The 13,100-nt window shown below is 44.0% G+C and overlaps 1 protein-coding gene across 1 annotated transcript; it reads left to right on the forward strand.

Annotated features, from left to right (window-relative positions):
• Window positions 1-1,787: 1,787 nt before the first annotated feature.
• EIF4E1B (eukaryotic translation initiation factor 4E family member 1B) lies at window positions 1,788-7,654 on the forward strand. The gene is made up of 6 exons (XM_060271037.2): window positions 1,788-3,664; window positions 4,892-4,987; window positions 5,491-5,554; window positions 5,802-5,915; window positions 6,919-7,058; window positions 7,414-7,654. The coding sequence occupies exons 1-6, from the start codon at window positions 3,600-3,602 to the stop codon at window positions 7,526-7,528; spliced, it is 594 nt and encodes a 197-aa protein (XP_060127020.2). The 5' UTR covers window positions 1,788-3,599; the 3' UTR covers window positions 7,529-7,654.
• The last annotated feature ends 5,446 nt before the right edge of the window (window positions 7,655-13,100 follow it).

Genomic DNA, 13,100 nt, shown 5'->3' on the forward strand with positions numbered 1-13,100 from the left:
AGGGGCACAAATCTGACATCAGGGAGGACACTATCCTGATTTTAGTCTCTTTAGACTCTTGGAACACTCCTGGTTCGCCAGAAGCGGCTTTGTCATGCTGGCCACATGACCTGGAAGCTGTACGCCGGCACCCGCGGCCAATAATACGAGATGAGCGTGCAACCCCAGAGTCGGTCACGACTGGACCTAATGGCCAGGGGTCCCTTTACCTAGACTCTTGATAGTAACCTAAGTAGTCACCCTTGAATAAAAAATGTCAAAGGGAGGTCACTGAATAACAGTTTACCAAGAAGTTAAATTCTATCCCCACTAGCCTGATTTTAATCCCACTACAGGTGTTCATTAGTTTACCAGTGCCAGGATCTTTGTGTTACCATCAAGACTGATTTATGAACAGTCATTGTAAATAATTTTATGTGCAGGTAAGCTTTAACATGCTTATCGTTATGTGTATGTATGTGTATACGCTCCCTTCCCACTCTGTGATGCTACTCTATATAATGTATATATGCATTTAATTTCTCTTAAGGCCTTATTGCTTATATCCTGCTAAGCTAAAAAAGCTCCAAACATTGCAACCCTTCATCATAGGGAAGTTGCTCCAGCCCTTTGATGATTTTGGTTGTTCTTTTCTGCAACTTTCCCAGCTCTACAGTACCCTTTTTGTGGTGTGGTTGTATCAGAGCTATACACAGAATTCCAAGGTTACTGCACAGATCTAAGTTGTACTATAGATTTGCCAAAGACCTTCCCCCACCTACACACCCCAAACCCTGAGGGCAACACTAATGGAACCTTGAATAGCACACTTGGAAAATTATCTCCTCTTACAAGCTAAGATTTTTAAGGCCTGCTTAATAAGGTAGAGCCAAGCCAAGCCCACCTGGTTGCAATCTGCAGCAACAGTTGTCCCTTACATTACACAGGCTTTGGAATCACCTATTTAAAAGCAGCCTTGGTTACCTATTGGATGTTGAGCTTTCATGATACCTTAGTTCCATGGATACAATATCTCTGATGACCCTATATTGTTTGCCTTTTAATTTTGACATGAACACAGTGATCTTGTACAGGTGAAACTCGGAAAATTAGAATATCGTTGAAAAGTGCATTTATTTCAGTAATGCAACTTAAAAGGTGAAACCAATATACCAGTATGAGATAGATGCATGACATGCAAAGCAAGATATGTCAAGCCTTTATTTGTTGTAATTGTAATTATTTGTCATTAGGTGGGTCAATTATAAATGTAATGAAAAGGGGGAAAATATCTACCCCTCCAGGGAGGCTTTTAATGTTTAATCCATTATTAAACATTAATGAAATGTAATAGCGATGTTTATTTTTATTTTTGTTTATTTTTGTATTATTGTAACTATTTGTTTTATTACTGTAGAATTTCCAAAAGAAAGCATTTGTAAAATAAAAAATAAAAAATAATAATAAGTTGCATTACTGAAATAAATGCACTTTTTGACGATATTCAAATTTTCCGAGTTTCACCTGTACAGGGATGGGAAACCTGTGGCCAGCAGTTGTGGTGCTCTAACTCCTGTCCAACATGGCCAATGAACAAGAATGATGAAGATATAGTCCAGCAACATCTGGAGGACAAGAGGCTCCCCACCTCTGACCTAGTGTCTTGAATGCAGTGACTTTTAAGTGACCCAATTGGCCTAAATCAAGGATGGGAAAGTTGTGGTCCTCCAGGTGTTGCTGGACTAAAACTCCCGCTATCCCCAACCTTTGGTCATGCTGGCTGGGGATGATGGGAACTGGCCTCCAGCAACATCTAGAGGTCCATGGGTCCCTGTTGTGTTCCAGCCGAAAAAGAGGGATGGAGTTACAGTTTCTACAATGGCAGCATTTGAAGGAATGCCAAAAGAAAGACCTGGCTCTTTAACAAAACAATTTTCTAGGTTAAAGGTGGTGCTCAAGGGTGCTTTCTATATAAAAAGGAAGCCTGGAGAGGTGGGCTCAGTTATTTTCTTAGAAGGTTGTGGCAGTAGCACTAATGATGGTGAGTAGTAGTTTTCTTTCTGTTGAGGTCTTTTTCTTCTTTCTCCCTAGGGTATAACCCTGAAACTGTGAAGCTGATGTGTTCCTGAAATATAGTTCTAACTCCAAAGCTCCTTGTTTAGCTTTCAGGGACCTTATTGATCTTAAAGGGTAGAAAAAGCTAGGCTTGGATATAGCCAAGTGTTTGTTCTGTATGTTGAACATCTTGTCTGATGCAAATTCTGCAGTTCTGTGCATGCTTATCTCAGCAAGTTATATTGAATTCAATGAACCTGACTTATCTGAGCAAGTGTGCATAGTACTGAGCTTTATGCTGGGATGTGTACTAGAGTGCCTATTCCCAGTAGAGTGGCCATTTTACTTTGGTATTGTGGTGAGTCCCTGCTATAAAACTTGTAGGAGGCCCATCCATGGCTTGCAGGGCTGCTTCTTCCAGGGCTGCTGTACCTTTAACAGTAGTCTGAGATGCTCTTCCCATAACGCATTGCATGTTGGGGGGAAAGGGCGTTTCTTCTACAGGATTTCTGCTTGTCATGCAGCTATTAAAGGTACACAGTCCCTGCCAGGAAAAAAAAAGGTTGGGAGTTGTCAATCTTTGGTCTGCCATGTATTGATCTTGGTGACTCTAGTCCCTGGAGAGCCTAAATGTGTCTGCTTATGTATGCAATTTTCACACGGTTGCTCGAGGGCACTGCAAGTATAGCCAAGACTGGCCTGGCTTGAATGCACTTGGCTGTGAAAAAGCTAGGAAAAAATTTGCCTAGTTCTCTTAAGGACCAAAAGCTTTTTTTGGTTGCTCTACTTGAGTAGGCAAGGTCTTCCTCCTTCAAATTCTTATTCTAAATGTAATGCTGTATAGCATTCTTTGTTCGCCCTGAGAGAGGGCCTTGTGAAACCAATGTGGACAGGAAGCTTTGGAGCTGGCAGGGGTGCCCATTTCACCATTGCTGCCATCTAGAGTGTGGTAAAGGGCAGAAAATAACATCAGCAGCACTTGATCTCTCTGATCCTGTTTATCAAGCAGCAAACAAGTGCCCTTTTGAACGCTCTGTCCTGTACCCTAGAGCAGGCCGAAGGAGGAGGAGGCAGCTGGTGGCCTGTCCTTTTATGTGTAGGGTTTTGATCCCTTTGCCCCAGGTACTGTCAACCATTTACTGTACTGGGCCCTAGGGAAGCTGGCTATGTTCCTCCCTGAAGCCAGAATAAAGCTGGGAGCAGCTCCTCTTTCTCTTGTGAAGCTTTTTTCCCAGAAAGCTGTGTGAGAATACACTCACTTTCTGAATTCTTGGCAAAACACAGACAATATATGTAACATGAATTTCCTCTATTTATAGCAGTGTGTTTCAGATGGAAAAATAATAATTTCCCAGCTTTTATTGCTGTCCCTAAGAGAGAACAAGAGCTCAAACAAAACACATAGCTCCACCAACTTATCTGGCTTTGCTGTTTGTCCAGCCAGTTGTAGCCTGTACAGGGGACCACCTGCCTGGGGGTGAATGTGTACAAGGAGCCTGTAGTGCCTGTTGTAATGAATTGTCCACTTATCCAAACATCAGGCAAGCCCTCATGAGGAGCAGTGGATGCACAAGGCCAGGAGAGGAGAGGAGGCTGTGGAATGCTTCAGCAAGCACCCCCTGCAGAACAGGTAAGTACATCGGGTCAATGGCCCATCTGGTCCAGCAGCTTGTTTTCACGGTGGTTGACCAGATGCCTGTGGGAAGCCTGCAAGCTGGGCACGAGCACCACAGCATTCGACCTACCTGTGATTCCCAGCAACTGGTAATCAGAGGCGTAATGCTAGCAGAATGCCAAAATGCTTGGATCTCCCAGTGTGTCCAGATCTCCCCTCCAGTGCAATAATGTTAAGGCTCACTTTCCCACTGCTTATTGATGGCTGCTAACCAAAAAGATCCTGGCAAGGTGCAACCAAATGTGGTCAAGGGAGCTGTGCTATGATACAGCAGATACTCATCGCCAAGAAATCCTTGCTATTTTTGGATTCAAGGAACACTTCCAATGCTACTGCGTGCTTCCATAAATCACTGTTAAACATGAAAAAATCATTTACTTTCACCCTGTTCTTGCTTCCTCCTTTTCAAAGGAGGGAGGAGTGGGGAATGCTCTTAAAGAGTCCTACTGGATCATATGAAAGGCCCGTCTAGTTCAGAATCTTGTTTCCCACACTAGTTAACTAAGATGCCTATAGAGAAGCCCATAAGTTGAGCATGGAGGCAACCGCATCCTCCTTCTGTTGTTGCCTAGCAGATGATTTTCAAGGGGCACATACTGCTTCTGATACTGGAGGTATACGGAGCCATCATGAGTAGTCACCATCAATCACCTTATCATCCATGGATCTGCCTAGTCCCCTTTTAAAGCTGTCCAAGTTGGTAGCCATCACCTCTTATGGCAGCAAATCCTATGTATTATGTAAAGAAGTTATTCCATTCTTCTGTCCTGAATTTCCTACCATTCATCTCTTGAAACCACTCCTATATTATATTCCCTTGCACTGGGAGAAGGAGAGAGAACCTGCATCTGTGTCTCTGGAGAAGTTCAAGAAAATATTTGTTTTACTTATTTATACAGATATTTATATACTGCTGTTCATACAAAAAATAATAATCAGAGTGGTTTACAAAACCACATTGTTTATCAGTGCAACCCACATCCCACCTTAAGGTTGCCTTATTACAGTAGGTCTAATTAAATGTGAAATGAGAAGAGTGTGACATAGCACCTTCCAGTCCAAACAGGTAGCATTCACACGTGGCAAGATGTGCTGGGTGTTTTGTGTGTACATAGAGCCTCACACAGGGGAGTGTATGTGCATAGCTAGTGGCTTAATTTTGCCTTCCGTTCATCTCCGTAGGTGGGCCCTTTGGTTCTTCAAAAATGACAAGAGTAAGACCTGGCAGGATAACTTGCGGCTTATCACCAAATTCGACACCGTGGAAGACTTCTGGGCGTGAGTGCATTCCAGTCCTTCCTCTGACAGCTAGAGTCCCTGGAACAGCCTCGCCAGAAGAAGGAAGGCCATTGTGGGATTCAACCAACAGTGGGGAATAAATATTGTGGCCCTGTGGATGTTGCTGGACTCCTCACTCCCATCAGACCCAGCTGGCATGGTCAGGGATGATGGGACCTGGGTTCTCCATACCAATCCATTCACTTTTGAAAACCATGTTCCGGTACTTGTACCTGCGGGCTAAACAAGTCCTAAGCAGCACTTGAATGTTAAAAGTGGTTGAGAGAGATGTGTGCTGCGGGGAGCTCCGAATGAACCATAGTTTCCTGTGGTATTTGCCTGGATTTAGTGGAAACTCCTCTCAAGGCAGTTTCCAAGGGCCACCTGCTTTGGGGCTGTTCACGCAATATACCTTGCATTAACATCAGGAGCAGCAGGTTCCTTATGCAAGTCCACCCATTCTGTTCTCCTGACATGTCTATCTTCCCTCCTTGAGACTGCAGGCTGTATAGCAACATCCAACTGGCCAGCAAGTTGACATCAGGCTGCGACTATTCCCTTTTCAAGGTAAGTCTTGCTGGTTATTCCTGTTTTGTTAACACTCTGTACCTCCTGTAGGGAGGGAAACAGGCTCTCAAGTGGTAGTCTTGGGGTCTCTTGCTGTATGGGATTTCCCACACACCACAGGGCTACACGTGGCTTGTTGCTGTGGATCTAGTGCATTGTGGTGGACTAAGAAAGCCTTGCAACTTCGTGTAGTTTTTTGTGTGTATGTGTAAGAGCTGTATATACTGAGATCCTGCATTTCCTGCAGGATGGCATTGAGCCGATGTGGGAAGATAACCGGAATAAGCGCGGTGGGCGTTGGCTTATCACATTGTCCAAGCAGCAGCGGCATGCAGAGCTTGACCGTTTCTGGCTGGAGACTGTAAGTAGGCAGAACGCTGTGTGGGTGCTTCTCCTTTATGAAATGTAGCATTTGCCCTGCTTTCTGGCCATGTTTCTGGGTTGGGCATAGAGCACTTCCCATTCTTTCTCGGGCAGGCGGGAGCTGCTCCCCAAAGTGACCCTCCTTCGTTAGTTCCCCTTCTCAGCCAAGGTCTTTGCCCGCCTTCTGCTCTCCAGGTGTTTTGAACTACCAACTCCCATCACCTGTTCTGCTGGCTGGGGCTGATGGGATTGGTAGCAGTGTTAGGAACTGAGATATGAAATCTAGGAGCTAAATGGCACCTTAAACCTAGGTTATGGGTGCAACAACGGAATATCTAGGCACACTTTTTTATAACAGGAATACAAACTAACTGCAGCTAAAGTATTGTTTTCATTTTTCACATGGTTTCCCCCTGCCCACCCCTCTAATATTCTTAAGAGGGTCTCTTCTCCTGTCTGCAGAGAGTAGCTGGAAGTAGGGAGGCAGAAAAAGGTCTTCCTTTTCTTTCATTCTGCAGGTTTAATTTGAATTCTGCACCCAGAGCTCAGAAACGGCTCACACTAATGAAATTCCCTGTCACAAAATGCGCCTAGAACAATGGACGTTTTGAACACTGATTGGTAGTCCAAAGCATATGGAGAATGTCAGGTTGGTGAAGGATGGCTTATTGTGTTCAGGCAACTTGCAACACATGGCAGCATGAGATGAAGGGGAAGAGGAAAGGATGTATGGCATTTATCTGCTCGGATGAACTTTCCTTCCCCCCCCCCCCTCACTCAAACACACAATCCCCAATTCCTCTGATGCCTGCTGGATTTCTGAGCTGAGCCAGCTATTCTGATCCTTCCCGAGTAGTGTAGCTCTTGTCTTTGGGCAGGAAAACAGCTTAAAGACCCTTATGAGGCAAGAAATATTCCCCACTGTATTTAACCATGGTACATCAAGCAGTAGTTTGCATCTGGTTCCCTGTTTGCTTCATGGGTTTTCCTCTTCTGTGTAGCTGCTGTGCCTGATTGGAGAGATGTTTGATGACTACAGTGAAGATGTCTGTGGGGCAGTCATCAACATCCGTGCTAAGGGGGACAAGATCGCAATCTGGACCCAGGAGGCAGAGAACCGAGATGGCGTAATACATATTGGGTAGCTGACAGACAGTTCCCTTTGTTGAGATATGTGTGTGAAATGCTGAGCAACACACAGGAGGGCTAATGCCAACCACATTATGTAAGGCAGAGCGTGTTTGTATAATTAAACACAAATAGAATTACTAAGGGGTGTGTGTGTGTGTGTGTGTTAAGAGTTTGAAACCTTTATGCATGAGGAATGCCAGCTATGCAATGAGTTTGTAGGTGTCTATAACAGCCTAGGGAAAGGACTCTTGGTGGAAATGGATGATATGTGCGTACACACTACAAAAGAGACAAAAGAGAGATGAGCTAAGATAGCCAGCTGTCTGGAGTACAACTTAATTACGGTATTTTTTTCTCTCTTTCAGGCGTGTTTACAAGGAACGCCTGGGCCTGTCTTCCAAAATGGTGATTGGTTATCAGGCTCATGCAGACACTGCCACCAAGAGTGGCTCCCTCATGAAGAACAAATTTGTGGTGTGAAACCACTACAATAGACCTTTGAAGTCGGCATGATCTCTGGGGAAGCAGGATGGGTGGATATAGCATGGCATTGGCATAATGCTCCCATAATTTGGCTCTCAACATTATTAAAGAATTGAGGCTAAACAGGTTGTAATTTTTTTGGTCCTGAGTTGAAACTTTGGGGGAAACCACCCAGTCTTGGTGTCAACATCCATCTTTCCCTTCCTTTGTGCTGAGAGGGTTTGCCTGGAACTGAACTTCATTACCAAGTGTGCCATTTGCACACAAGCCTGCTGTTCTTACATGCCGACACATGGTTGGGATCTTTTTTGAAACTGAGATAGTGGCATGTCTGGAAACCTAAAGATTTTGAGAGTCAAAAAATACCAATTGCAAATTCTCTTCCCCCCCCCAGTAGTTGGATCCTTCCTAGCCTTTCAGATTTCTGAATAAAACAAATGGATTGCTTGGATCACCCTGGTTTTCATGGAAGGAAGGCTGACATCTGCTGCCCCCATAAGGGGAAATGTAGAAAGAGTGGCCTACCCATGCTCAGTTTTTTCATATGAGCAACTATGCATTTGCTAAATGCAGGAAGACTTAAGAGTCAGTTCTAGTATAAATACTTGTATTGCGGTAGTTTTTAGGTGGTTTATAGTCCGCAGCATGGGCGTAGCCAGGATTTTGTTAGTGGGGGCAGGACCAACGTGATTGGTCAGTTAAGTATTTCTATTGTTTTACTTGGTTGAGGGGGGCAGTTGCACCCTGCACCTCCCTTCACTATGCCCAGGGTCTGCAGTAAAGATTCCTGGAGAACAGGCGAAGTTCCAGCAGACTGGAGGAGGGCAAGAGGACCCAAACAATTACCGCCCAGTCAGCCTGACATCAATACCAGGAAAGATTCTAGAGCAGATCATTAACCAAACAGTCTGTGAGCACCTAGAAAGAAACTCTGTGATCACTAAAAGTCAGCATGGGTTTCTGAAAAATAAGTCATGTCAGACTAATCGGATCTCATTTTTTGACAGAATTACAAGCCTGGTAGATGAAGGGAACGCTGTGGATGTAGCCTATCTTGATTTCAGCAAGGCCTTTGACAAGGTGCCCCGTGATATTCTTGTAAAGAAGCTGGTAAAATGCGGGCTAGACAATGCTACCATTCAGTGGATTTGTAACTGGCTGACTGACCGAACCCAAAGGGTGCTCATCAATGGCTCCTCCTCATCCTGGAAAGTAGTGACTAGTGGGGTGCCACAGGGTTCTGTCTTGGGCCCAGTCTTTATTCAACATCTTTATCAATGACTTGGATGATGGGCTTGAGGGCATCCTGAGCAAGTTTGCAGATGACACCAAACTAGGAGGGGTGGCTAATACCCCAGAGAACAGGATCACACTTTAAAATGACCTTAACAGATTAGACAACTGGGCCAAAGCAAACAAGATGAATTTTAACAAGGAGAAATGTAAAGTACTACACTTGGGCAAAAAAAATGAAAGGCACAAATACAGGATGGGAGACACCTGGCTTGAGAACAGTACATGTGAAAAGGATCTAGAAGTCTTGGTAGACCACAAACTTGACATGAGTCAGCAGTGTGATGCAGCAGCTAAAAAAGCCAATGCAATTCTGGGCTGCATCAATAGGGGTATAGCATCTAGATCTAGGGAAGTAATAGTACCACTGTATTCTGCTCTGGTCAGACCTCACCTGGAGTACTGTGTCCAGTTCTGGGCACCACAGTTCAAGGATACTGACAAGCTGGAACGTGTCCAGAAGAGGGCAACCAAAATGGTCAAAGGCCTGGAAACGATGCCTTATGAGGAACGGCTTAGGGAGCTGGGTATGTTTAGCCTGGAGAAGAGAAGGTTAAGGGGTGATATGATAGCCATGTTCAAATATATAAAAGGATGTCATATGGAGGAGGGAGAAAGATTGTTTTCGGCTGCTCCAGAGAAGCGGACACGGAGCAATGGATTCAAACTTCAAGAAAGAAGATTCCACCTAAACATTAGGAAGAACTTCCTGACAGTAAGAGCTGTTCGGCAGTGGAATTTGCTACCAAGGAGTGTGGTGGAGTCTCCTCCTTTGGAGGTCTTTAAGCAGAGGTTTGACAGGCATATGTCAAGAATGCTTTGATGGTGTTTCCTGCTTGGCAGGGGGTTGGACTGGATGGCCCTTGTGGTCTCTTCCGATTCTATGATTCTATGCAGTAGAGTTTGGTCTGTTAAGGCAGATGCAGCACTGCCCCTCCAGCCTCGGTCTGCCCTTAGTGAGCCCCCACTTTCCTGCCTGCTTCCTTACAAACCAGTCTAGGAGGTAGCGGTGCATGCCAATTCCTTCCTCCTTAGACTCAGTGCTGTCCTTTATTAAACTCAGCAAGAAAGAGATGGGGGCAAAATTAGCTGACTCTGTCTGTCATTGACTCTGGTTCCACCTGCTGTTGCTTTCCCCTCCTGACCCAATGGGCAACAGCCACCACTGATCTGTCTAATCTGCTGCTGCCAGACTTCACCACCAGTCCTTCAGACCTCCCTGCAGCCTGGTGCTAATGGGCTGGCCTCTGCTGCGAGCAGGAGCTGCTGAATTAAAAGGATTGCAGTGCCTGCTTCCTGTTCTGAAGCAGCTTGTATGACTCTTAAGGATGTAGCAGAGCTGACTTGAAAGTCGATGAGGTTGCTTCCTGGGATTAGCCTCTGTAATAAGAGATGATATCAGGCTTGCTCTTGCAACTCAGAGCTGCAGCTACCACAGCACTATCCCATTCATGGCAACTGACAAAGTGAGCAGCAGGATGTCTGGTCATAACTACCGGTAGCTCTAGTATCAAGAGCCCAGGTACTTCAACAAAACTATGATATCTTTGTGTGTTTGATGAGGGGCACTGGGTAACTGTGGTATAGGAGGCCCCTTGTTGGGTGCTGTTACTGAGCAATGAGTGTCAATGCAAGAGCAGCTTTATCTTCTGCAGAGGCAGCCTTTGTTAATCCTCTGAATCTAGAGGTATGTGAGTAAGGACAGTGGAGGCTGGTGCATTTGGGTGAATGGGTCACTGTCCCACCAACCTTTATCTACCGTAACTTTTTTCTTATTCTTATTACTTGCAGTCAGTGCATAGAGGGCCACTCTGTGTTACAAAGCTATTATTGCTCAGTAGGCATCATAGCAAGTTTTAAAATATACTTTAACTGAGTGCAGTCTGCTATTTCCTTAATTGTTAGCTACCCAAATTCTGTACGAATGATCGATTTAAAAAACACTACCTCCCATGATCCATAGGCAGCAGGAGTTCGTTGGATTTATTGGGTTGGATCTAGGCAGGCATGCTATTGAAACCAATGGAAGTTGAGTTGGTAATTATTTGTGTCCTGTTGACTTCAATGGGTTTACTCAGAGAATGATTTAGCCTGAATCCAACCCATAAAAAAACACAAGAACTTGCTTAAACGTTTCAGTGATGGCTCCAGGTGCAGTCTTCTTCATAAAAAGGCATGTCTCTAAGATGCATCTACAAACAAATCATGTTTTTTGCTTCAAAATTGCTGCTTTGCTCATCCACAAATTTAATTGAGTAAAACCCACACAACCAATCAACTAATGCTTCTCTAAGTTGGCCCATGCTAAGGTTGACAGCAACTGAATGTTAGCACAGTACATAAAGAAATTGGGAGAGGCAGCAAAAGCATGTATTATGGGCAACTTCAGTTACCAGCAGGCTTAAATGTCAATTCAGGTCATGACATGGATACAATTTCTAGATTCAAAAGGAGATTGTGCTTTGTCACAGTTAATTATAGAAGCAGCAAAAGGAGACGGAATTTGATTCAACTAACAATGGATTCCTGCATGTCAACTCAGAAATGAGCCCCATTTGGTTCAATGGGTCTTACTCTCTCAGGTAAGTGTGATAGGATTTGCGCATTGTGGTGGGCAAAACATGGTACACAATATTTGTGCTAACATACACACAGAGAGAAATAAATGCTGTGCTGTATTTCTGAAAACAGAGCACACTCATATTTAGTGTTGTGAGAGAATTTCTCCAGTAAGAGGATTATGTAATAAGAGATGAAATGATACAGTTAGTGTCACATTCTTTAGGCAGCAAAGCAACAGCATAATAGAGCCTGAACACTTAGGCTAATCAAATAGAAATCTGCCAACAGGCAAGCTAAGTAGAATTTGGAAGACCAAATTGGTGGTAATAAAGTAACAAAATAAAAACCCTTTCAGTTAAGGAGGAAGAAGCTGCCCAGAGCTGTTAGATGACAAACATGTAAAAGAGAGTGCTCAAAACAGAAAGATTGGAATAGCAGCCCCTGGTTTTTAGCTTCAGCTAGGGAACTGGGTCTGTATCCTGTAGGGAACATCCTGTAGGGAATAGGATGTCTAGGTGCACTTTTTTAAATAACAAGAATACAAAGCTGAAAATGAACAAACTGTAGCTAAAATATTATGTTCATCTTTCACATGGTCTATTTGCATCTTAGCCTTCCTCTGTTGACCCCTCTCCTTGTTCCAAGACAGGGGTGTAACTTGCTGGATTTTGAAACAGGACATTGTTATATGACTTGTGCTCTTTAAGGACAGTCACGGAAAGAGCACACAAGGTTCTTCAAATAACTAAACAAAAGACGAAAATAAAAACCAAGGAAATCACTAAACAGGAGGGGGTTGGTTTTGAGGGCCAAGACAAAAACCCTAAATGAGGTGCATTTGCCATGGGAGAATGTGTGACTACAAATCAGGCTTCCTCAAACTCGGCCCTCCAGATGTTTTGAGACTACAATTCCCACCATCCCTGACCACTGGTCCTGCTAGCTAGGGATCATGGGAGTTGTAGGCCAAAAACATCTGGAGGGCCGAAGTTTGGGGATGCCTGATCTAGACAGGAGAATGCTTAGTGATTCCACCAGAACTTCAATAGCTTTCACTTTATCATCAACCTCACCCTTGATCAGTCCATGCAAAAGGTTAACTTTTTGGACACTGCAGTGTAATTTCCTGGTGGACATATAAGCACCACCTTATATTGATCACTATACATCCCTACATGCTTTCAGCTTTCACCCAGAGCATACCACAAAATCCACTATATACAGTCAAGGCCTATGATACAATTGCATCTGTTCAGATGCACAAGATTCTTTTTTTTAAATCAGGTGTCCCTCTAACTACGATCCCCACCCAATGAAGAGGTAAATCAGAACAACAAGGGCAGACATAGGAATAACTTAATATAAAACCCAGGAGAGAAAATGCCAGGACACCAGTTCTTATCTCTGACAGTTCTTAGCTGAAACCGCTCAAATGTATAATTGATGATCTGCAGCCCATTCTAGAAAATGACACTTTCCTCTCACAGGCCTGAGGTGGGAAGCCTGTACTTGCTTATATACCGTGTTAGAAACCAAGATATGAAAGCTAGGAGCTAAATGGCACCTTAAACTTAGGTTATGGCAGCAACAACAGGATGTCTAGGTGCACTTTTTTAAATAACAAGAATACAAAGCTGAAAATGAACAAACTGTAGCTAAAATATTATGTTCATCTTTCACATGGTCTATTCCTTCCCCTGCCCACCCCCTAGTA

Source organism: Zootoca vivipara, chromosome 2, assembly GCF_965207765.1.
Source record: "Zootoca vivipara chromosome 2, rZooViv2.hap1.1, whole genome shotgun sequence".
In the NCBI taxonomy this organism is placed as follows: Eukaryota; Metazoa; Chordata; class Lepidosauria; order Squamata; family Lacertidae; genus Zootoca; species Zootoca vivipara.

Excerpts from the sequence above, each read along its gene's own strand:
- EIF4E1B (XM_060271037.2), top strand. The coding sequence starts at position 3,600 with ATGCACAAGGCCAGGAGAGGAGAGGAGGCTGTGGAATGCTTCAGCAAG. Across the intron at positions 4,988-5,490 it reads ACCGTGGAAGACTTCTGGGC|GCTGTATAGCAACATCCAAC; the intron begins GTGAGTGCATTC and ends TTGAGACTGCAG. Across the intron at positions 7,059-7,413 it reads GATGGCGTAATACATATTGG|GCGTGTTTACAAGGAACGCC; the intron begins GTAGCTGACAGA and ends TCTCTCTTTCAG.